General features: G+C 35.7%; 5 protein-coding genes and 1 pseudogene across 10 annotated transcripts; all 6 read right to left on the bottom strand.

Annotated features, from left to right (window-relative positions):
- Nucleotides 1–331: 331 nt before the first annotated feature.
- Nucleotides 332–7047, bottom strand: LOC116123442 (zinc finger CCCH domain-containing protein 67-like). 6 transcript variants are annotated; one of them, XM_031409215.1, is made up of 8 exons: nt 6638–7047; nt 6487–6537; nt 2862–2978; nt 2537–2593; nt 1886–2023; nt 1472–1780; nt 777–1041; nt 332–575 (listed from the first exon to the last, which is right to left on the bottom strand). In XM_031409215.1, the coding sequence occupies exons 1-7, from the start codon at nt 6962–6964 to the stop codon at nt 799–801; spliced, it is 1242 nt and encodes a 413-aa protein (XP_031265075.1). In that variant the 5' UTR covers nt 6965–7047; the 3' UTR covers nt 332–575; nt 777–798. The 6 variants fall into 6 exon arrangements, with proteins under 6 accessions (XP_031265075.1, XP_031265079.1, XP_031265076.1 ...); XM_031409219.1 differs by having other exon boundaries at nt 2919–2978; XM_031409216.1 differs by having other exon boundaries at nt 6487–6534.
- Nucleotides 7048–7724: 677 nt separating this feature from the next.
- On the bottom strand, nt 7725–8908 carry LOC116123469 (stellacyanin-like). The gene is made up of 2 exons (XM_031409248.1): nt 8222–8908; nt 7725–8124 (listed from the first exon to the last, which is right to left on the bottom strand). The coding sequence occupies exons 1-2, from the start codon at nt 8415–8417 to the stop codon at nt 7799–7801; spliced, it is 522 nt and encodes a 173-aa protein (XP_031265108.1). The 5' UTR covers nt 8418–8908; the 3' UTR covers nt 7725–7798.
- Nucleotides 8909–9045: 137 nt separating this feature from the next.
- Nucleotides 9046–13826, bottom strand: LOC116123452 (uncharacterized membrane protein At3g27390-like). Its single transcript, XM_031409229.1, is given in 11 exon segments — nt 9046–9595; nt 9720–9963; nt 10138–10333; nt 10474–10618; nt 10698–10804; nt 11457–11745; nt 11967–12100; nt 12199–12312; nt 12314–12398; nt 12491–12599; nt 13126–13826. Coding segments are annotated over 11 exon segments (1767 nt in total). The 5' UTR covers nt 13220–13826; the 3' UTR covers nt 9046–9345.
- A 1691-nt stretch (nt 13827–15517) lies between these two features.
- On the bottom strand, nt 15518–18071 carry LOC116123369 (annotated as a pseudogene).
- Nucleotides 18072–18466: 395 nt separating this feature from the next.
- Nucleotides 18467–19576, bottom strand: LOC116123467 (stellacyanin-like). The gene is made up of 2 exons (XM_031409247.1): nt 18890–19576; nt 18467–18792 (listed from the first exon to the last, which is right to left on the bottom strand). The coding sequence occupies exons 1-2, from the start codon at nt 19083–19085 to the stop codon at nt 18467–18469; spliced, it is 522 nt and encodes a 173-aa protein (XP_031265107.1). The 5' UTR covers nt 19086–19576.
- A 137-nt stretch (nt 19577–19713) lies between these two features.
- On the bottom strand, nt 19714–24268 carry LOC116123455 (uncharacterized membrane protein At3g27390-like). Its single transcript, XM_031409231.1, has 10 exons — nt 23785–24268; nt 23150–23258; nt 22867–23059; nt 22635–22768; nt 22125–22413; nt 21366–21472; nt 21142–21286; nt 20806–21001; nt 20388–20631; nt 19714–20263 (listed from the first exon to the last, which is right to left on the bottom strand). The coding sequence occupies exons 1-10, from the start codon at nt 23876–23878 to the stop codon at nt 20014–20016; spliced, it is 1761 nt and encodes a 586-aa protein (XP_031265091.1). The 5' UTR covers nt 23879–24268; the 3' UTR covers nt 19714–20013.
- Nucleotides 24269–24676: the final 408 nt, after the last annotated feature.

Here is a 24676-nt window from a genome sequence, read left to right as displayed (position 1 = left end):
TTAATTATCTCCATGATTTTCTTAATTGATTTGTTTATATAGTCTTGAGTTTAAAAACGAATTCACTCACAAACAAAGTAGAACTTAGATTAAGAACAAAAGCTTTCTACCAAGGGGCGGAACAAGAAAATAATTCCGGGAGGATGCGGGAAAATTCATCAATAAATAAATGCTTTTTAATATAATAAATTTTACCATTTTTTTTTGTTTTTTATATATATTTCGGAAAGGGTAGAAATGAAGACAGTACCCACATGATAAATTAAATTTATTATAACATTGTTAAAGAAGAGAAACAAAATTGTTCTTAAGAACTAGAAAAATGAAGATAGTGCTGTGTGTTTTCGATTTGTTTTGAACAAAGAACGATAGCAGATAAAGGTCTAATGATCGAACCAGGGAAAACAACTTAGAAACGAACATTCCATAGCATAAGTTACAGAACACAAAGTTTAAGATATTAATTAACTCAAGGGAGAAAGGGTCAGGGGAACAGTCAGGGTGCCGAATTACCTAGAAAGATTTCTTCTAAATCAGAGTCTCAGTTCCACCCAAAAAGCCATACGTTTTAGAGCCTGCAAAAGTAGAAGCATTGCAGCCAGAAATGTAAAACTTCATGCCTTAAAATGTAACAGGGCTAGAAAAATTATTTGTGGGAGCTCATAATGATAATTCCAATTGATAGTATGATGGACATTTGATATCAAAATTTCAAATGCCATAAACTAAAAGAACCTGAAGACAGAACAAATGTTAAATAAAATGGGGGGACTTACAGGTCACAGGGGCAGGCCAGTGTTACAGTGTACAAACAGATGATCCGGAAGATCTGCTTTTAGGATGGTGAAACTTGCAAGAAGATCCATATTTACAGTTTCCAGTTTTCATGAAGTAACTACACTCAGGTTGACCAGGCCGTTCAGGAAACTCTTCGATTTGTTGTTGATGATATCTGGAGACATTGGATGAATACAGTAGATTGTTATTCTCAGCAGGAACTGAATGAGTCAACCCAGTCCTTGCACCCTGGTACATTGATCCCTGGAAAGAAAGTTAACCATAAGAAACCATTTATGAAACTGAAGATGCAAGAGGTCATCTATAAACAAATCTCATAACACAAATCTTATGTACCAGAAATCTAGCTTGAGAGCCAAAACGCAACAGAGTGTGAGAAAGAGCACCACTTAGCTTTGGTTAACAATCAATCAACTTTGCCATGAATCTAGAAGTACTATATGTAACATTAAAGAGTCAACATAACAATGTTTCCTTTGATAAGAAGCTATAAATTGTTTTTTTAAAGGAAGGTATGAGTTACAAGGGACTCAAACAAAGTGTCAACATGAAAAACAGGCGTATGCAAACATAAAAGATGCTGGAGATCTATAGCGTTCTTCAGTAAAGAGAAAATATGTGGAAACAATAATCACTATGTGAAAATGAATAACTGGACCAAGATCACAGCTACCTGAGGCCTAATCCACTTAGAATCTGGATGTGTCCCACGGGAATGAGATGAGAGATTATCAAAGAAGGGAGCAGAGTTATGTAAAGTCAAATTCGAAGAACATAATTCCACAGCTGGTTCGGATTCCTTAATTAATTGCAATGAATTGGATAATCCATCATAGTTTCCAGAAGAATGACCTCCCAAAGATACTCCAGTAGGGCTTGAGTCAAATCCTCCAGCAGCAACAGGATCAGGATGGTGAAACTTGCAATTAACTCCATATGCACAAGAACCGTTGCGCATGTAATAAGGACACTCTTTCTCTAGCTGAAACAAAAAGGCAATTTATAGTTTACAACCAAAACATGTATATAATTTCAAAAACTTTGTCAAAGACACTAATAATGAAGCACTCAAAGGTAAAGACATTACCACTCGGATTGGCAGACCTAGAAAGTTAAGCTCCACAATTGCTGTATTGGGCTTTTTTATGTATGTACAAGACTTTTCTTTGGGGTGATTAAATTTACAAGCTTTTCCATATTTGCAGCCGCCAGCAGACAGGTAATACTGGAACAATCACAACACAGGTTTAATTCTTGATTCAACATGCAGTATAAAATATTACACTAAACAGAAAGAAGTTATTGCAAAGTGAAACAAAGAAACCTTAAAGAATACTTTTTAGACAACACTAGCCAAAATCATGAAAACCATATTTTTGTGACAGTTGGTAACAAAATTGATTTTATGTTTGCTCTTGGTGAGGATAGTAAAGATATTATTATCCAGAAACCCTTCTCAAGTTACAACTTACTACAGGGACAACATGATAAATGGTATCTGGTGTATATGTCTAATGTTCAAAGAATTTCTTTGAATATGGACAAGGTACCTTTCCTTCTCCGAAACAATTTTTATATAACAAGGCTTTCTAAACTCATATATCATCACCAAAAACAAAACTTGTACCACTCACCCCTCAACAGAAATAAATAATACAAATTATTCCCTTAAAAAGGAAATAAAAACGATAGAGATAAATACAACAAAAAACAAATGGAGCGTATGCAATGCTCAAACCTTGCATTCAATCTTCGTTGTCTTTTCCACAGAGCCTTCACTTTTGTTCTCCTTTTCCTTTAGACCATAAAGAAGGGGAGAAACGGAGGATCCGTTACAGCAAATACCAAGCATTAGCATTGAAAGAAAGCTTGTGCCATGTGAGTTGTCAGTGTGTGTGTGTGAGAGAGAGACAGAGAGAGAGAGAGTTGATCTTTCTCTCTATTAAAAGAACAAACTGCAAATAATTTGCAGGCTTCTTATATAACTACCAAATTGCACAAATCATCAACAATTTGTAATACTCTAATAAATTAACCAAGAAAAAGAAAAGCATAATATGTACTGATTTTATTGGCAAATCAAAAGCATTAATCTCTGATGGCTGTATCTTAGACTTTACTATGTTGTGGCTAAATCTACAAGCTTCTCCATTTTTGCACCCTCCTGTACTTCGGTAAAACTGCAACAATACAGCACATGTTAGTGATGGACCCAAGTTGTCTCAATGGTATAAAAGAAAGGGGTTAAAAAGGGCATTTGCTCAAGGTAACAGGTGGCAAAGTTAGTTAGAGGAGAATCTGAAAATGTCAGGAATAAAAGAGGGACGTGAGTGTGTAGAGGGATATTCAGGAAATTCATGTGGGTGTGTCTGGGAGGTACTGGCCCTCGGAGACCAGGTGTTATTTTGCTTATTTGGGTTGCTTGAGTCTTGTTGAGTTCACTGTTTTATTGAATATCAATATATATATTTCTTCATTTCCATTAATGCTTGTTAATCTGTTCTTGTATGTTTACTTGGCTGGATTGTTGTTGGGAAATTGTGTATATTGAGTTGTTGTGGTCACTTAAGGTGGTGAGCGTGGGTCTGTTGCATAACCAGTTTTCATCATAATTCAGTCTTGTTTCCAAGATGGATTAAAGTTCGATCTAAAGAGTTCTCCGTTTCCTTCTTAGATTTGGAACTTTCCTTTCGCTCTTTCTAGTCAGATTTAAGGCTCCAAGTATGATTTATGAACTTTGACTATAAAAACATATTTCAGTCTAGGTTGTACTGAAATGTACTTTAGAAAATAGTTTGAGTTTGCACCCACGTGGGCGAATAGCTGCTTATCTTGAATAATGTTTTTCCTTTTCCTTTTTCCAAGTTGGATTCCATTGGGACACTATTGCCATGATATAAATGCAATTATGTGATTTATTATTTATTGTTAGTCAGGTCTCTGAATAAATCTTTATAATTTTTTGCATTCTATTCTTTCTCAAGGATTGAATCCTGGAGTTGGTGGTCTTCCATTGAAGGGGTGGCCGTTAACTGTAAGTCTGATTTGATTTCATCTTTTCTTGAGATTCATTAGTCTATCTGGATGGTTGTTTTAAACCAAGGCTTTGCTGAATGATACAGGGCATTGACCAAATTCGACCAAATCTAGGTGCACAAGTTCAGAAACCTTTCCTACCAGGTGGAAATCAGTTTCAGCTTTTACCACAGCAGCAACAGCAGCTTCTAGCACAGGCCCAGGCACAGGGCAATCTTGGTAATTCAATTTATGGAGATATGGGAAGGTTTGGGGGATTACCTAGAGGCAGTTTAAATGCAAAAGATGGCCAACCAATAGCAAACGATGGATCTATAGGTTCGCCAATGCAATCAACTTCATCAAAAGTAAGAATTTCTTCCCAAGTCTGAATGTTATTTNCCGAGCAGACACTATCCTGGTTGTGGTTGACAGGCTGACGAAATACAACCACTTCATCCCCTTGCAACACCCCTTCTCGGCCAATGAAGTAGCTACTTTATTCATCAATGAAATTGTGAAGCTACACGGGTTCCCTCGCACTATTGTATCAGATCTTGATAAGGTTTTCATGAGTGTTTTCTGGGGGGAAATGTTCAAGCAATCTAGAACTCAGTTACACATGAGTACGGCATATCATCCGCAATCAGACGGGCAAACCGAGGTTGTAAATAAGTGCCTCGAAACTTATTTGAGATGTTTTGTGGGATAACAGCCACGTCAGTGGCCTAAATGGCTAAGTTGGGTGGAGTTTTGGTTTAATACCGCCTACAATCGATCTTCGGGAATGACACCCTTTAGAGCCCTCTATGGTCGTGATCCCCCAATACTTCTTCGATATGCTGAACATAGTTCCGTGGTTAAGGCAATTGACGAACAACTAACGGAACGCAATCTAATTTTGGATGAGTTAAACACCAACTTAGCCAAGGCACAGAATGCCATGAAACTGTATGCTGATGGGAAGAGGAGAGAAATTCATTTTGATATAGGGGACTTTGTGTATCTAAAGCTACAGCCTTACCGCCTTAGATCCTTAGGCCGCCGGAGCAATGAAAAACTCAGCCATTGGTTTTATGGACCCTTTCAAATAACTGAAAAAATTGGCCCGGTAGCTTATCGATTGCAATTACCCACCACAACCCGTATCCACCACGTCTTTCATGTATCCCAACTCAAGAAAATGTCTGCCCATCCTGTAGAAACCCAACCCCTCCCGAACTTCCTTGATAGTAACTTGGTATTGAATGTCGAACCTGAACAGGCCCTTCGAAAGCGTCAATTGTTGGATGGAAGCTATGAAGTTCTAATCAAATGGAAGACCTTACCACCTTGGGACAACACTTGGGAAAGCTATGAGTCTATTTGTAACCAATTCCCTTCCTTCCACCTTGAGGACAAGGTGGCACTTCTTGGGGAGAGTAATGATGGACCCAAGGTGTCTCAATGGTATAAAAGAAAGGGGTAAAAAAGGGCATTTGCTCAAGGTAACAGATAGCCGAGTTAGTTAGAGGAGAATCTGAAAATGTCAGGAATAAAAGAGGGACGTGAGTGTGTAGAGGGATATTCAAGAAATTCATGTGGGTGTGTCTGGGAGGTACTGGCCCTCAGAGACCAGGTGTTATTTTGCTTATTAGGGTTGCTTGAGTCTTGTTGAGTTCACTGTTTTATTGAATATCAATATATATATATTTCTTCATTTCCATTAATGCTTGTTAATCTGTTCTTGTATGTTTACTTGGCTGGATTGTTGTTGGGATATTGCGTATATTGAGTTGTTGTGGTGACTTAAGGTGGTGAGCGTGGGTCTGTAGCATAACTAGTTTTCATCAGTTAGCACAGATATAACAGCAAAACTTGTTTCAAATATCAATAAACTTGCAATAACATTAACGTATAGCTTCAATAACCATCATGGCAATTTCATTTCAAAACACAATAGCATCTTAAAAAGCCCTCATTATTAAAATGCCAACAACTAATTAAAGGAGGGTAAGGCATGCAGCAAATAGTGAAGTGATAACTTGATATAAGACTGTCATAATACAGTTAGAACTACAGATTCTAAATCATTAACATCATAGCAAACTAAATAAACTAAACCATTCATTATAATCCTAGATACTTTATAACAATGATATAATCCACAAAATTTACAAGTCGAACCGCCTACTGGCATAGTTTTCTTTCTATGCTGTTTCAAGATAGATGCCACTATGGTTCAATAGAATTTTAAAAAATAAAAATAAAAATAAAGAAGTAAAGTTATATCAACCAAATCAGTAGAGGTTACCACATTTACGGTTTTGCAGATGGAATATCAGTGGTACATAAATTTCTGAAGACAATGTGAAATATAGATCTTAGTTTCTACATCCAGGGCTCATTTCCTGTACTTACATTATATACATGTATCACAACTAAACCAAGTCATGCTTCAAGGACTTCCAATTCCTTATTTCTAATGCCCTTTTCCCAAGCTTCCCTTTTTCCACATCAAAACTAAATCTATTCAAATATTCATTCATCAAAAGATTAAAAAGTCAAATAGGTCCATCGAACAAAGGCAAACCAACAAAAAAGCACGTTTATCAGAAAAAAAAAAAAATTATATATATATATATATATTGTAGGGAGAACCAATACAATAAAGGTTGTAAAAGAAGCCCAAACCTTGCATTGAATCTGGCTTGGCTGCTCCACAAACCCTCCTCTTTCCTTCTCCTTGACCCCAAAAAGACCCACCATAAAAAATAAAATAAAAATTACATAAAATATCAAACTCAAAGACTCGAAAGAAAAACCACAAAACACACATTGTTACCTGAACCACTCTTCTTACAGGGTGATTAAACTTGCAATTAAAACCAAACTTGCAGAACCCAGTTCGAAGATAAAAGGGGCAATCTTCAGCATATGACCTTATTGGGTACTCATGCTTCGTCACTCCATCAAGGTTATCGCTTTCTTCGTAAATGCTGTGGTTTTCATTCAAGTCTACATTTTTCTGAAACCCTTTAATGAGAGCTTGTTCTTGGTCTCGTTCAGTGACAGAAAAATGTTCCAACTCTAGCAGCTGCTTCTCTGTTTGTGTTTGGTCTTGGTGTTTTGGGGACCAGCAGGACTCTTCTTCCCAACTTCCCACTGTCATTGTACTTTTGTATTTTCTGCCACCACCACCCACCGCTTTATAAATCTCTAAACAAATGCATAAAGAGAAGGTGCATCCTTCAATTTATTCACAATTTTTATTTTCGGGAAATGATCCCTTATCCAAAATATAAAAAAATTGTTTAAAAATTGGTGTTAATGATATTTTTTTTTGAATAATATTTAAAAAATGTAAAACCGAATTTAACTAAGTCATTTTTACGATAAAGATAATTATTAATATTTTAAATCAAATAAAATTGAATTGAATTTTGATAATATTAAAATAAATATATTTTTTGACTTTTAAAATAGAACAATGATATAAGATAGGATAAAAATAATAAACCAAATACAAATAATTGTTCTCCTTAGTGAAAGGAAGGAAAAATATTGGAAATTGGAAAAAACTTGACCTTGTAATATCATAAAAGCAGTAATTTTTTTTAAGAAATCTTAATTGGACCCAAATCCCAAATTAGGAAACATAGCACTGAGGACAATTATTGACTTTTTTATTTAAATAAATTAAGAGGTTATTACTGATAATATGATTATAAATAGTGATTAAATTAAAATCACAAATGATATAATCTATTTTATCTTAGAATTAAATTAAATTTTCTTCTGTGTTGTGGCATTTTAAGTGAATAAAAAAAACATAGAAGTTGATCAATGAAATCATTTTACTTCAACCATTTTGAAATGCGTTCATCATATAAATAAAAAATAAAATATGCTTCTTATATTTCTTAATCCAAAACTACAAATACAAAACAAACATACTTGAAAGAACAAGAAAAAAGATATTCACGAATACAGCAACATTGATGAACTAGAAGAGATAAGAAGCAACATAAAGGTAAACAAGGTGAAGAACAATGGCTTGTTTAGAAACTCCAGGAACCGAGACTGCAGCAGGAGAAGCAGAAGATTTGTGGTCACTTGGAGTAGAGTCCTCATACGCTATGACTTTCACGATCATCTTCTGTCCCTTTTCACAGTGTCCGGATACTCCACTAATGAAGTAAAAAGACCTCGAATGATCAAACCTGAAGGCTGAGTTGCCAGTGTTGGAGAAGAACTTGGGGTGTGTTGAATTGCAGTTCTTGTACTCTTTCTCTGTCACTTCCATGACTGAATCCTTCTTGTACTTGAAACCTGCACATGGGAAAGCACACAAGAAGATTAAGAAAAAAGGTTACGTTTTGATTCTTGTAAGTGTAAATGAGTGTTTATGTTTGTTTGTTTTACTCACGGATAATGTCACCAACTTGGAACCTATTCTCTGAGGCCCAGTCATTGTAAAATTTGGTGTCATTGGCAGGAGGGACAACCCAGCCTTGGGTGCCGCCGACTTGGAACTCGAGGGAAACTGAGAGATAATAAAGAGAAGAGAAGATGCTGAGAAAGAGAAACATTACATTGACAGAGTTGATGGAGAAATGAGCCATGATTGGCAACTTGGTACGCTCTTGCAGTGAACAAAAACAAAAGGAGATAGAAAGTTGCAGTGAATAAGTTGTTTCAGGACCTGGGTTTTTGTTTTTATAAGGAGCTGCTGAGAGTTAGTTATTTTGAATGTGAAGGGTGGACATGGGAGTAGTGGGGGAAACGGTTGAGGTATAGGGCTCTTTTGACATGGTCAGTTGGGCTAATAGATAGTTAAAATAGGTATCAAAAGCGTTATTTGATAATGATGATGTAGAATCTGCTAAATGTTTGCTATAATCATGGGTCATGGGCTTGACCAACTAGCTTTCTCATCAAACAAAGTCACGGTGGTTTAATACTTTAATTATATGAAACTAAACTTCATTTTCCTTCCTGTTCTTCTCTAATTTGGTATGCTTATCCAAGATGGTGTTTCTGGGAGATTATAAGAATGTTTATTTTCTCAATTTGCAGATCAAAGAATTAATCCAACTGCAAATAAGAGTACCAATTCAACTGCCTAATGCTACAATAAGGATATTGAGAATCCACTGGCTATATTGTATCTGGCTGAAGAGGATGAAATGACAACATGCGGTTACAGTATAAAACACAGTTTGCAAACAAGACGGACCAATAAATAGCTAATTTATTTGTCAATTCATGTTGGTATATATGGCTCAAAAAAAAGGTTAAATTTACAGTTTTACACAGTTGCGGTGATATCTAATGCCAGAAGCTGTACATACAATAAGCATTTTTGACAGTGGGAGGAACTTGCTATATTTCATTCATCTCATGCATTTGTGTTCTTCTCCCCTAGTGCAAGCTACTATAAGAAGACGACAAACAAACATAATCATTCTAGAAATGCATTATTCTCCTTATGTGCCCAGCAACGAGAATATAAGGATGAGAAACGCCATTGACCTTACACTAGCATCCTCATCATACAATGTCAATATCCCTAACAATTGTTGCTGACTCTTGATCAGATCCGGTGTTGCTTGTTATCCTTTTAAATGATTTCTGGATTCGGGCAAATGCACTCTTGGATCTTTGTATTTTCTGAGGTTCATCAGTTAATTTACTGTCACCATTCTTCTTCGCAAGATCTTCTGATAGGGTCTCTATGAGATTCTCAAAATGACGCCGGTAAGTTGGATATCTTGAGATAGATTTGGTGAGTCCTAGCAGCCTTCATTGTAAAATTAAAGGGGTAAATAAAGAAACAGATGTAAATGAAAAGATAATTTACATGGAGCAGATTAACAGATCTCTGGATTCTAGAATGGTATTTGTCAAATGTTTTTCATCATTACCTTCTAGCGAAAGCATCAAGTTCAGCTCGTTTACGCTCAGATTCAGGTGGTGAGCAACTATTTGTGTTTTTCAACCTCACAAGATCACCACACAATAGAATTGATTTGCCTAGGTAGTCCTCTTCTTCCTCCGTAAGGTTTTCTGCTCTAATCTGATCCTTCATTATCAAAAAGGGGTTAAGAAACCAATCAAAGAAGGCATCTTTTGGTTTGTTTGTGCTATTTATCTCACCAATATTGTCGGCTGCATTGGAGATGTAAGAACAAAGCATTATTAGAATTTTGTCAAGATGAACAACATAACTTCATCACAAAAATCCAAAATTTCCCTTTTAAGGATCTTAAAGTGTCTTCTTTATAGACACTCACTCAGCATACACAAGAGAATACCTAGGCGCAAGACAATAAATTCACTTACCTAACAATATTCCAGATGAATTGGCTTTTGCAGAGCGCACAAGTGCCTTAAAAAGGCAATAGGCTGGCAGGCCAATGCTAACCACTCTACTACCACTACTAGATTTGGCTTCTTCAATGTCTTTATCAGTTATTAGTCCTTCAAGAACCATGATTTCCCCATGGCGTTTACACTCCTTCAGTAAGCCCTCAAGAAGCTACAAAATTGACAAAACAAATTTTCAGTGCAGCCCAGACCCATGAGCTAACATTGAAGTTTACAAATTATACAGAATAAAATTATAATGCTGAAAATGTTCAAATTATAAGCATTTTCTTAAGGCCAGACGCAAGATACCTCAAATGGCTTAAATTCAGTCAGAGGCTTGAATGAACCAGAGCGAGACGGAGGATTTTTCAAAGAGTCAGACTTTGAGAAAGAAGTTGTGCGAGAAGTGGTCTGTGACAGCTCTGTCTTCTCTGTCTTCTTTCGATACAGGGGCCTGTCAACAGTAGAAACAAATCAAACTCTGTCAAGTAGCATGAACTAAAACCATAACTTATTAGAGTGCTGAAGTGAACCTAGGAAAGCAGGATCCCTCAGACATGCCAAGTACGTCATTGCTGTACTCGTCATAAATGGAAAAGGAAGCAACAACATAGCAGAGACCGAACCAAAAAGAGGACTCCTGAAATGTAAAGGCTACAAAATCAAATTACATTTTACCAGCAATCTATGTAATAAATCGAAATTTTCATCTCTTAGATAATTTCAAGGTCTCTGGCACAGTGACCAAATATCATAACAATTTAAAGAATGGGATAGGAGGCTTGCATCAATGAATACCGATGTGCATAATTTGAACATGTGCATGAAGAAAACAAGGCTCAAATAAGAGAATCAGCCTGCAATTAATTCCACACTTAGCTTAATTGAAATGATAACATAATAATAATCAATGAAATGAAATGAAATGAAATGATAGTCTACTATGATTGCTGTTGGGAGACAAAATGGTCTGCAAATGTAATTGGCTTCAACAGAAGTCTACAATGCAATTTCAACCATTATACCGTATCACAATAGAAAAAGGGAGGTATTAGAAAATTAAATAAATATAATATAAATATGTAATTTAAAAAAAAAAAAGAATCTAATTGAGTAAAAAAGTGTTATAATGGTATATCATTCACACTATCTTATGAACAGTATTGGTTCATTCAAGTGCTACATTGCGCAAGGGATTCCATATGTCTACAGAAACAGCAATTATAACAACTGCTTTTCTATTTGTAAGACCTATAAGAAGTAATAAAACTAACCAGGCATAAAATTCTAACCTGATAAACAACCACCCCAGCATAAGCACCAAGGAAGATGGTAGACAGAATGGAGCCCAAAACTGCCCCAACAACAGCCAATGGCCAGAGTAGAATGGCAAGACCGGCAAATGGTACACATATAGTCTCTAAAAAGGGACCTTCTCGACCTACAAGGTCATGAAATAATCGATGCCACCCCTTAAAGAGCATATAGGGGCTTTTGCATATGGCAATGGCTGAGATCACTGGAAAATCAACCAGTACACCAAGCACCCCAGCTACGATTGCACCTGGAATATCAAGCAATCTGGAACAGAGTTGATGAAAAAAGTCAGCTAAAACCTTAAAACCCAAAAATGAAAAAAAGAAAGTCATCACAAATGAATAAAAATGACTAAATGAACTGATTTTATGGCTAATGCTCATCATACAAGTTGTTGAGAATTATAAACAGTAATGCCCATTTCATTTTCGCCAATATGGATATAAAGAAGGAAAAATTTTAAGCAGGAAGACTAAACAGCAAACCTTATCTCATAATATTTTCCATCTGCTCTTTTCTGCTGCAGGTCATCCATAACTGAAAAGTATGAATGGAAGCAAACATCAAGAAAATCTCTGACCACAGTGAAGCTGCCTTTTACAGTGCTCCAAGTTCCATCCTGCAAAGGAAGTGATATAAAGTCTCCATCATTCAAACCTACAAGAAGGAAATAATATATACCAAAAATAGTCAAGAGTTTTGATATTCAAGACATACACAAAAACAGTGGAACAAATCATTTTCTTTCCCTTCACCAACAGCATCAAAAGTGGCAAATATTGGCGTAAGAAAGCCATACAGTGCTCCCACTAAGATACTTCCAAGTTCCAACAATGCCAACCACTGGCCATAAAATCAAGAAAACTGGCATGCATATGCAGATTACAAGCTTCAGAACTGGCCCTATTTGTTTAGCTCTCTGCTTGTCAGAAAAATCAACATAATGAGAGAGCAGATAACTAGATATAGTCAACATTGCAAATGAAAAAGTAAAGGATTAAGAAAGAACCTCAAAATGGAATAGTAAGTCCAGAAAACATGTACTGACAAAAGTCCCAATATAATTGCTGAGTTTCCGATTGTCATGATAAGGCATATAAATGGGAAGAAAATAATTCCTGAAAGAGCATTGTGTTAGATAAGAATTACTGTGTTCTACCAAAGTCGGAAAACATCATTTATGCAGCTCAGTGCTTCATCACTGATTGATTTATAAAGAGTTCACAAAGATGCACATTTAACAACTAAATACTCCATAATTATTCTACTTTCTCTAGTACATAGCTTAGAAACCATCTAGAAGACATATTTTTTTGCATCTAAGGTTGGAAACTATCAAAAAACACCTCAGGTGGTTAAAATCTCACATGATATTTATCCATGTAATGGCCAATGCTATTTCAAAGAACAAAATTCATAAAAAAGTATAATCTACAAAAATACAAAAACATATACCAAAATTAAATCTTTTTCAAAATAGAAAACACTGGCTACATTAAAAGCATACTATGTTGATTCAAAATATCCAATTTACCTGATAAATAACTTAGCCAGTTGAGTATAGAAATGGAAGAAAAATAAATAATTAACATAACAAATCATATAGCAGTCAAAAAAAAGGAATAAAATTTGAGAAACACAAACCTTTAATGACACCCAGAAGAAGCAACCCGAAGAAGTAAGGAAGAAAGCAAATAAAGTTCCATAAAGAAGCCAAAAAACCTCTGGGTGGCTCCATTGATTTCTTAACTCGTTAGATCTCTACAAAACTTCACACAGTAAACCTATCTCAGACTCCACGCAAATCAATAAAAGACTCCACTCTGGACCCTTCCAAGCCAGATACACAATCCAAAAACAAAAACCCAATCAGTAAAAATAATTCACTGTTACTGGGCTAAAGAAATGACGACGAAAAAACTGAAAAAAAACAAAAGCAAAGGTTGTTGCTTGTATGGTTTGGAGTACTTTCTGAACGTTGAAGTTTAAATATTTTAAATGAAAATATTAGAAAAAGGTAAAAATAAAAGAAAAAATAATGATATTGGGTTTGTGGACGGAAGGAAAGACGGTTGAAAGAACAGTTGAAGAGGCAATGAAACTGATAAGGAATCTGTCCGATGCAGCAGTTACTTAATGACGATTGGATTGAAAGGAACTATGGAAGTAAGTGGATGAAATACTTTGCTTCCTTGCTTTAAAATTAAAATGCACCAAGTAAAGCAACAAGCTTTCTTTTGAAAAATAAAAATATTCCAAATAAAATCCTCCTACTGTTTTTCTTAAATTTACAACGAATTCATTTCCTATTTTCCCACCAAATCACTCAGGTAGACAATTGGAATCATATACGCACACCAAAAACGAAATTAAAAGATTATATTAAAAAAATATATTTTTATTTAATTAATGTGGATTTGTCTTTTTATAAACTCATAAAGCGGCGAGTGTCTTGATTTTTTCCACAGAAGCGCGTATGACTCAGACCGAGGTCACCCAAAGGACAATCGTTTTGAATTTTGACAATTTTACCACCCGTCGAACGAAACCGAAGACTGTTTAACCATCTTTAATCTTTATACTTTCGGCAACTCTTTACATAGAATTTTCAAGTTTTCTCCACCGTCAAATTCAAGACTAAACGACATATTCTAAGGTTTGGCGAAATCTCCAGTTGATATTCCTGATTATATTTATTTCAGATTCTCACTTTTAAAGTGACAGATAAGTGTTTGATGTAATGATAAAAGGGTAAATTAGTTATTTTGCACAGATGACATACGTTAGTAGATTGTTGCCTCTAACAATTCTCTAGCGCACGTTAGTAGACAACGTCTTCGACGTTTAACACCTTTTTTTCGGTGATTCTTCCACCCAAAATTACTCTTGTCACCACCATTTGAACCTCATCATTCCCTCTACAAAACCTTACCCTTCACAACTCCTCATCACTCGCTGATCGTCGGCCATGGCACCCGCAACATGCGACTGGTTTTTGCCAGTTTCTGGCCGTTTTGAACTGCGATAACCCCAACCACCATCATCATTTGACCCCTCGCATCGTCTCCTACAAAACCCCTAACCTTCCCAACCACGGTAGCTCACCGTTTGCCGCCTACCACTCCACCCAAAAATGGTCGATGAACACGAACTCTCAACCCATGAACGGCTACTAAACAATTGCGGGGAACATAAATGTTTTATAGAGTTGAAGACGCTGGTTATAGTGGTGGTGTCCAATTGGATTTTCGCCACTAGAATCTGGCGAAGAATAGAGAAACCCTAAGCTTAATGGCGTCGGCGATTGGAGGGGCCAATAAGTCAGGAACTAAAGGGGTTTTGAACGAAAAACTACGTGAAAGGTGATGGAGGTGACCAGGGGTTCAACACTGTAGGAAACAACCTAGACAGGCAAAAATCGAGAGGGTATGCAATGATCGAGGGTGTTATTAAGATAATTTGAAAATAAAATGGTAAGTTATAATTCTACTAATTTAGGGGTTAAAACATAATTTATTAATTTAAGGTTAAGGCATTATGGTAATTACACCCTTTATACCCTAAAAATTGCTAATAGTGTTATTTTAAGGGTGAGAATCTGGAATAAATATAACTTGGGATACCAACTTAGGATTTTGCCAAACCTTGGGTGGGAATATGTCGTTTACTCTCAAATTCAAATATAAATATAAATGATAAATCAATTACATATATAAGGCATAAACATGATTGATACGAAAATTGTAGATTTTCTCTTGACTTTGACCTTAATTTCAATATAAACTCTTTAAAATTACACGTGAATTAGTTTTCATAAATATTCTAGTAACGTAAATCTTAGCCGTCATATGGTCAAATATAATCCAACTTTGTAGTATTATTATTATAAACAATATTGTTTTGTCAAAATAAGCCTGAACAACATAACTTCATCACAAAAATCCAAAATTTCCCTTTTAAGGATCTTAAAGTGTCTTCTTATAGACACTCACTCAGCATACACAAGAGAATACCTAGGGCAAGACAATAAATTCACTTACCTAACAATATTCCAGATAATTGCGTTTGCAGAGCGCACAAGTGCCTTAAAAAGGCAATAGGCTGGCAGGCCAATGCTAACCACTCTACTACCACTACTAGATTTGGCTTCTTCAATGTCTTTATCAGTTATTAGTCCTTCAAGAACATGATTTCCCCATGGCTTTACACTCCTTCAGTAAGCCCTCAAGAAGCTACAAAATTGACAAAAAATTTTCAGTGCAGCCCCGACCCATGAGCTAACATTGAAGTTTACAAATATACAGAATAAAATTATAATGCTGAAAATGTTCAAATATAAGCATTTTCTAGGCCAGACGCAAGATACCTCAAAGGCTTAAATTCAGTCAGAGGCTGAATGAACCAGAGCGAGAGGAGGATTTTTCAAAGAGTCAGACTTTGAGAAAGAAGTTGTGCGAGAAGTGGTCTGTGACAGCTCTCTCTCTGTCTTCTTCGATAAGGGGCCTGTCAACAGTAGAAACAAATCAAACTCTGTCAAGTAGCATGAAATAAAAACATAACTTATAGAGTGCTGAAGTGAACCTAGGAAAGCAGGATCCCTCAGACATGCCAAGTCGTCATTGCTGTACTCTCATAAAAGGAAAAGGAAGCAACAACATAGCAGAGACCGAACCAAAAAGAGGACTCCTGAAATGTAAAGGCTACAAAATCAATACATTTACCAGCAATCTATGTAATAAATAAAATTTTCTCTCTTAGATAATTTCAAGGTCTCTGGCACAGTGACCCAATATCATACAATTTAAAGAATGGGATGGAGGCTTGCATCAATGATACCGATGTGCATAATTTGAACATGTGCATGAAGAAAACAAGGCTCAAATAAGAGAATCAGCCTGCAATTAATTCCACACTTAGCTTAATTGAAATGATAACATAATAATATCAATGAAAGAAATGAATGAAGATAGTCTACTATGATGCTGTTGGGAGACAAAATGGCTGCAAATGTAATTGGCTTCAACAGAAGTCTACAATGCAATTCACTATTATCGTATCACAATAGAAAAAGGGAGGTATTAGAAAATTAAATAATAAATATAAATATGTAATTTAAAAAAAAAAAGAATCTAATTGAGTAAAAAAGTGTATAATGGTTATCATTCACACTATCTTATGAACAGTATTGGTTATTCAAGTGCTACATTGCAGGGATTCATATGTCTACAGAAACAGCAATTATAACAACTGCTTTTCTATTTGTAAGACCTATAAGAAGTAATAAAACTAACCAGGCATAAAATTCTAACCTGATAAACAACCACCCAGCATAAGCACCAAGGAAGATGGTAGACAGAATGGAGCCCAAAACTGCCCCAACAACAGCCAATGGCCAGAGTAGAATGGCAAGACCGGCAAATGGTACATATAGTCTCTAAAGGGACCTTCTCGACCTACAAGGTCATGAAATAATCGATGCCACCCCTTAAAGAGCATATAGGGGCTTTTGCATATGGCATGGCTGAGACACTGGAAAATCAACCAGTACAACAAGCACCCCAGCTACGATGCACCTGGAATATCAAGCAATGGAACAGAGTTGATGAAAAAAGTCAGCTAAAACCCAAACCCAAAAATGAAAAAAGAAAGTCATCACAAATGAATAAAAATGACTAAATGAACTGATTATGGCTAATGCTCATCATACAAGTTGTTGAGAATTATAAACAGTAATGCCCATTCATTTTCGCCCATTCAAAGCAATATGGTATAAAGAAGAAAAATTTTAAGCAGGAAGACTAACAGCAAACCTTACTTCATAATATTTTCCATCTGCTCTTTTCTGCTGCAGGTCATCCAACTGAAAAGTAGAATGGAAGCAAAATCAAGAAAATCTCTGACACAGTGAAGCTGCCTTTACGTGTCCAAGTTCCATCCTGCAAAGGAAGTGATATAAAGTCTCCATCATTCAAACCTACAAGAAGGAAATAATATATACCAAAAAAGTCAAGGTTTTGATATTCAAGACATACACAAAAACAGTGGAACAAATCATTTTCTTTCCCTTCACCAACAGCATCAAAAGTGGCAAATATTGGCGAAAGAAAGCATACAGTGCTCCCACTATGAACTTCCAACAATGCCAACCACGGCCATAAAATCAAGAAAACTGGCCTGCATATGCAGATAAGAAGCTTCAGAACTGGCCCTAATCGTTTAGCTCTGCTTGTCAGAGAAATCAACACATGAGAGAGCAGATAAATAGATATAGTCAACATTGCAAATGAAAAAGTAAAGGATTAAGAAAGAACCTCAAAATGGAATAGTAAGTCCAGAAAACATGTACTGGCAAAAGTCCAATATGATTGTGAGTTTCCGATTGTCATGATAAGGCATATAAATGGGAAGAAAATAATTCCTGAAGAGCATTGGGTTAGATAAGAATTACTGTGTTCTACCAAAGTCGGAAAACATATTTATGCAGCTCAGTGCTCATCACTGATGATTTATAAAGAGTTCACAAAGATGCACATAACAACTAAATACTCCATAATTATTCTACTTTCTCTAGTACATAGCTTAGAAACCATCAAGAAGACATATTTTTTTGCATTAAGGTTGGAACTATCAAAAAACACCTCAGGTGGTTAAAACTCACATGATATTTATCCATGTAATGGCCAATGCTATTTCAAAGAACATGATTATAAATAGTGATTAAATTAAAATCACAAATGATATAATCTATTTTATCTTAGAATTAAATTAAATTTTCTTCTGTGTTGTGGCATTTTAAGTGAATAAAAAAAACATAGAAGTTGATCAATGAAATCATTTTACATCAACCATTTTGAAATGCATTCATCATATAAATAAAAAATAAAATATGCTTCTTATATTTCGTAATCCAAAACTACAAATACAAAACAAACATACTTGAAAGAACAAGAAAAAAGATATTCACGAATACAGCAACATTGATGAACTAGAAAAGATAAGAAGCAACATAAAGGTAAACAAGGTGAAGAACAATGGCTTGTTTAGAAACTCCAGGAACCGAGACTGCAGCAGGAGAAGCAGAAGATTTGTGGTCACTTGGAGTAGAGTCCTCATACGCTATGACTTTCACGATCATCTTCTGTCCCTTTTCACAGTGTCCGGATACTCCACTAATGAAGTAAAAAGACCTCGAATGATCAAACCTGAAGGCTGAGTTGCCAGTGTTGGAGAAGAACTTGGGGTGTGTTGAATTGCAGTTCTTGTACTCTTTCTCTGTCACTTCCATGACTGAATCCTTCTTGTACTTGAAACCTGCACATGGGAAAGCACACAAGAAGATTAAGAAAAAAGGTTACGTTTTGATTCTTGTAAGTGTAAATGAGTGTTTATGTTTGTTTGTTTTACTCACGGATAATGTCACCAACTTGGAACCTATTCTCTGAGGCCCAGTCATTGTAAAATTTGGTGTCATTGGCAGGAGGGACAACCCAGCCTTGGGTGCCGCCGACTTGGAACTCGAGGGAAACTGAGAGATAATAAAGAGAAGAGAAGATGCTGAGAAAGAGAAACATTACATTGACAGAGTTGATGGAGAAATGAGCCATGATTGGCAACTTGGTACGCTCTTGCAGTGAACAAAAACAAAAGGAGATAGAAAGTTGCAGTGAATAAGTTGTTTCAGGACCTGGGTTTTTGTTTTTATAAGGAGCTGCTGAGAGTTAGTTATTTTGAATGTGAAGGGTGGACATGGGAGTAGTGGGGGAAACGGTTGAGGTATAGGGCTCTTTTGACATGGTCAGTTGGGCTAATAGATAGTTAAAATAGGTATCAAAAGCGTTATTTGATAATGATGATGTAGAATCTGCTAAATGTTTGCTATAATCATGGGTCATGGGCTTGACCAACTAGCTTTCTCATCAAACAAAGTCACGGTGGTTTAATACTTTAATTATATGAAACTAAACTTCATTTTCCTTCCTGTTCTTCTCTAATTTGGTATGCTTATCCAAGATGGTGTTTCTGGGAGATTATAAGAATGTTTATTTTCTCAATTTGCAGATCAAAGAATTAATCCAACTGCAAATAAGAGTACCAATTCAACTGCCTAATGCTACAATAAGGATATTGAGAATCCACTGGCTATATTGTATCTGGCTGAAGAGGATGAAATGACAACATGCGGTTACAGTATAAAACACAGTTTGCAAACAAGACGGACCAATAAATAGCTAATTTATTTGTCAATTCATGTTGGTATATATGGCTCAAAAAAAAGGTTAAATTTACAGTTTTACACAGTTGCGGTGATATCTAATGCCAGAAGCTGTACATACAATAAGCATTTTTGACAGTGGGAGGAACTTGCTATATTTCATTCATCTCATGCATTTGTGTTCTTCTCCCCTAGTGCAAGCTACTATAAGAAGACGACAAACAAACATAATCATTCTAGAAATGCATTATTCTCCTTATGTGCCCAGCAACGAGAATATAAGGATGAGAAACGCCATTGACCTTACACTAGCATCCTCATCATACAATGTCAATATCCCTAACAATTGTTGCTGACTCTTGATCAGATCCGGTGTTGCTTGTTATCCTTTTAAATGATTTCTGGATTCGGGCAAATGCACTCTTGGATCTTTGTATTTTCTGAGGTTCATCAGTTAATTTACTGTCACCATTCTTCTTCGCAAGATCTTCTGATAGGGTCTCTATGAGATTCTCAAAATGACGCCGGTAAGTTGGATATCTTGAGATAGATTTGGTGAGTCCTAGCAGCCTTCATTGTAAAATTAAAGGGGTAAATAAAGAAACAGATGTAAATGAAAAGATAATTTACATGGAGCAGATTAACAGATCTCTGGATTCTAGAATGGTATTTGTCAAATGTTTTTCATCATTACCTTCTAGCGAAAGCATCAAGTTCAGCTCGTTTACGCTCAGATTCAGGTGGTGAGCAACTATTTGTGTTTTTCAACCTCACAAGATCACCACACAATAGAATTGATTTGCCTAGGTAGTCCTCTTCTTCCTCCGTAAGGTTTTCTGCTCTAATCTGATCCTTCATTATCAAAAAGGGGTTAAGAAACCAATCAAAGAAGGCATCTTTTGGTTTGTTTGTGCTATTTATCTCACCAATATTGTCGGCTGCATTGGAGATGTAAGAACAAAGCATTATTAGAATTTTGTCAAGATGAACAACATAACTTCATCACAAAAATCCAAAATTTCCCTTTTAAGGATCTTAAAGTGTCTTCTTTATAGACACTCACTCAGCATACACAAGAGAATACCTAGGCGCAAGACAATAAATTCACTTACCTAACAATATTCCAGATGAATTGGCTTTTGCAGAGCGCACAAGTGCCTTAAAAAGGCAATAGGCTGGCAGGCCAATGCTAACCACTCTACTACCACTACTAGATTTGGCTTCTTCAATGTCTTTATCAGTTATTAGTCCTTCAAGAACCATGATTTCCCCATGGCGTTTACACTCCTTCAGTAAGCCCTCAAGAAGCTACAAAATTGACAAAACAAATTTTCAGTGCAGCCCAGACCCATGAGCTAACATTGAAGTTTACAAATTATACAGAATAAAATTATAATGCTGAAAATGTTCAAATTATAAGCATTTTCTTAAGGCCAGACGCAAGATACCTCAAATGGCTTAAATTCAGTCAGAGGCTTGAATGAACCAGAGCGAGACGGAGGATTTTTCAAAGAGTCAGACTTTGAGAAAGAAGTTGTGCGAGAAGTGGTCTGTGACAGCTCTGTCTTCTCTGTCTTCTTTCGATACAGGGGCCTGTCAACAGTAGAAACAAATCAAACTCTGTCAAGTAGCATGAACTAAAACCATAACTTATTAGAGTGCTGAAGTGAACCTAGGAAAGCAGGATCCCTCAGACATGCCAAGTACGTCATTGCTGTACTCGTCATAAATGGAAAAGGAAGCAACAACATAGCAGAGACCGAACCAAAAAGAGGACTCCTGAAATGTAAAGGCTACAAAATCAAATTACATTTTACCAGCAATCTATGTAATAAATCGAAATTTTCATCTCTTAGATAATTTCAAGGTCTCTGGCACAGTGACCAAATATCATAACAATTTAAAGAATGGGATAGGAGGCTTGCATCAATGAATACCGATGTGCATAATTTGAACATGTGCATGAAGAAAACAAGGCTCAAATAAGAGAATCAGCCTGCAATTAATTCCACACTTAGCTTAATTGAAATGATAACATAATAATAATCAATGAAATGAAATGAAATGAAATGATAGTCTACTATGATTGCTGTTGGGAGACAAAATGGTCTGCAAATGTAATTGGCTTCAACAGAAGTCTACAATGCAATTTCAACCATTATACCGTATCACAATAGAAAAAGGGAGGTATTAGAAAATTAAATAAATATAATATAAATATGTAATTTAAAAAAAAAAAAGAATCTAATTGAGTAAAAAAGTGTTATAATGGTATATCATTCACACTATCTTATGAACAGTATTGGTTCATTCAAGTGCTACATTGCGCAAGGGATTCCATATGTCTACAGAAACAGCAATTATAACAACTGCTTTTCTATTTGTAAGACCTATAAGAAGTAATAAAACTAACCAGGCATAAAATTCTAACCTGATAAACAACCACCCCAGCATAAGCACCAAGGAAGATGGTAGACAGAATGGAGCCCAAAACTGCCCCAACAACAGCCAATGGCCAGAGTAGAATGGCAAGACCGGCAAATGGTACACATATAGTCTCTAAAAAGGGACCTTCTCGACCTACAAGGTCATGAAATAATCGATGCCACCCCTTAAAGAGCATATAGGGGCTTTTGCATATGGCAATGGCTGAGATCACTGGAAAATCAACCAGTACACCAAGCACCCCAGCTACGATTGCACCTGGAATATCAAGCAATCTGGAACAGAGTTGATGAAAAAAGTCAGCTAAAACCTTAAAACCCAAAAATGAAAAAAAGAAAGTCATCACAAATGAATAAAAATGACTAAATGAACTGATTTTATGGCTAATGCTCATCATACAAGTTGTTGAGAATTATAAACAGTAATGCCCATTTCATTTTCGCCAATATGGATATAAAGAAGGAAAAATTTTAAGCAGGAAGACTAAACAGCAAACCTTATCTCATAATATTTTCCATCTGCTCTTTTCTGCTGCAGGTCATCCATAACTGAAAAGTATGAATGGAAGCAAACATCAAGAAAATCTCTGACTACAGTGAAGCTGCCTTTTACAGTGCTCCAAGTTCCATCCTGCAAAGGAAGTGATATAAAGTCTCTATCATTCAAACCTACAAGAAGGAAATAATATATACCAAAAACAGTCAAGGGTTTTGATATTCAAGACATACACAAAAACAGTGGAACAAATCATTTTCTTTCCCTTCACCAACAGCATCAAAAGTGGCAAATATTGGCGAAAGAAAGCCATACAGTGCTCCCACTATGAAACTTCCAACAATGCCAACCACTGGCCATAAAATCAAGAAAACTGGCATGCATATGCAGATAAGAAGCTTCAGAACTGGCCCTAATCGTTTAGCTCTGCTTGTCAGAGAAATCAACACGATGAGAGAGCAGATAACTAGATATAGTCAACATTGCAAATGAAAAAGTAAAGGATTAAGAAAGAACCTCAAAATGGAATAGTAAGTCCAGAAAACATGTACTGGCAAAAGTCCCAATATGATTGCTGAGTTTCCGATTGTCATGATAAGGCATATAAATGGGAAGAAAATAATTCCTGAAAGAGCATTGTGTTAGATAAGAATTACTGTGTTCTACCAAAGTCGGAAAACATCATTTATGCAGCTCAGTGCTTCATCACTGATTGATTTATAAAGAGTTCACAAAGATGCACATTTAACAACTAAATACTCCATAATTATTCTACTTTCTCTAGTACATAGCTTAGAAACCATCTAGAAGACATATTTTTTTGCATCTAAGGTTGGAAACTATCAAAAAACACCTCAGGTGGTTAAAATCTCACATGATATTTATCCATGTAATGGCCAATGCTATTTCAAAGAACAAAATTCATAAAAAAGTATAATCTACAAAAATACAAAAACATATACCAAAATTAAATCTTTTTCAAAATAGAAAACACTGGCTACATTAAAAGCATACTATGTTGATTCAAAATATCCAATTTACCTGATAAATAACTTAGCCAGTTGAGTATAGAAATGGAAGAAAAATAAATAATTAACATAACAAATCATATAGCAGTCAAAAAAAAGGAATAAAATTTGAGAAACACAAACCTTTAATGACACCCAGAAGAAGCAACCCGAAGAAGTAAGGAAGAAAGCAAATAAAGTTCCATAAAGAAGCCAAAAAACCTCTGGGTGGCTCCATTGATTTCTTAACTCGTTAGATCTCTACAAAACTTCACACAGTAAACCTATCTCAGACTCCACGCAAATCAATAAAAGACTCCACTCTGGACCCTTCCAAGCCAGATACACAATCCAAAAACAAAAACCCAATCAGTAAAAATAATTCACTGTTACTGGGCTAAAGAAATGACGACGAAAAAACTGAAAAAAAACAAAAGCAAAGGTTGTTGCTTGTATGGTTTGGAGTACTTTCTGAACGTTGAAGTTTAAATATTTTAAATGAAAATATTAGAAAAAGGTAAAAATAAAAGAAAAAATAATGATATTGGGTTTGTGGACGGAAGGAAAGACGGTTGAAAGAACAGTTGAAGAGGCAATGAAACTGATAAGGAATCTATCCGATGCAGCAGTTACTTAATGACGATTGGATTGAAAGGAACTAAGGAAGTAAGTGGATGAAATACTTTGCTTCCTTGCTTTAAAATTAAAATGCACCAAGTAAAGCAACAAGCTTTCTTTTGAAAAATAAAAATATTCCAAATAAAATCCTCCTACTGTTTTTCTTAAATTTACAACGAATTCATTCCCTATTTTCCCACCAAATCACTCAGGTCGACAATTGGAATCATACACGCACACCAAAAACGAAATTAAAAGATTATATTAAAAAATATATTTTTATTTAATTAATGTGGATTTGTCTTTTTATAAACTCATAAAGCGGCGAGTGTATTGATTTTTTCCACAGAAGCGCGTATGACTCTGACCCACGTCACCCAAAGGACAATGGTTTTGAATTTTTACAATTTTACCCCCC

This window comes from Pistacia vera, unplaced genomic scaffold (genome assembly GCF_008641045.1).
Source record: "Pistacia vera cultivar Batoury unplaced genomic scaffold, PisVer_v2 Contig142, whole genome shotgun sequence".
Taxonomy (NCBI): Eukaryota; Viridiplantae; Streptophyta; class Magnoliopsida; order Sapindales; family Anacardiaceae; genus Pistacia; species Pistacia vera.
The sequence above is the reverse complement of the archived record's forward strand: the minus strand, read 5'-3'. Positions and strand labels throughout refer to the sequence as shown.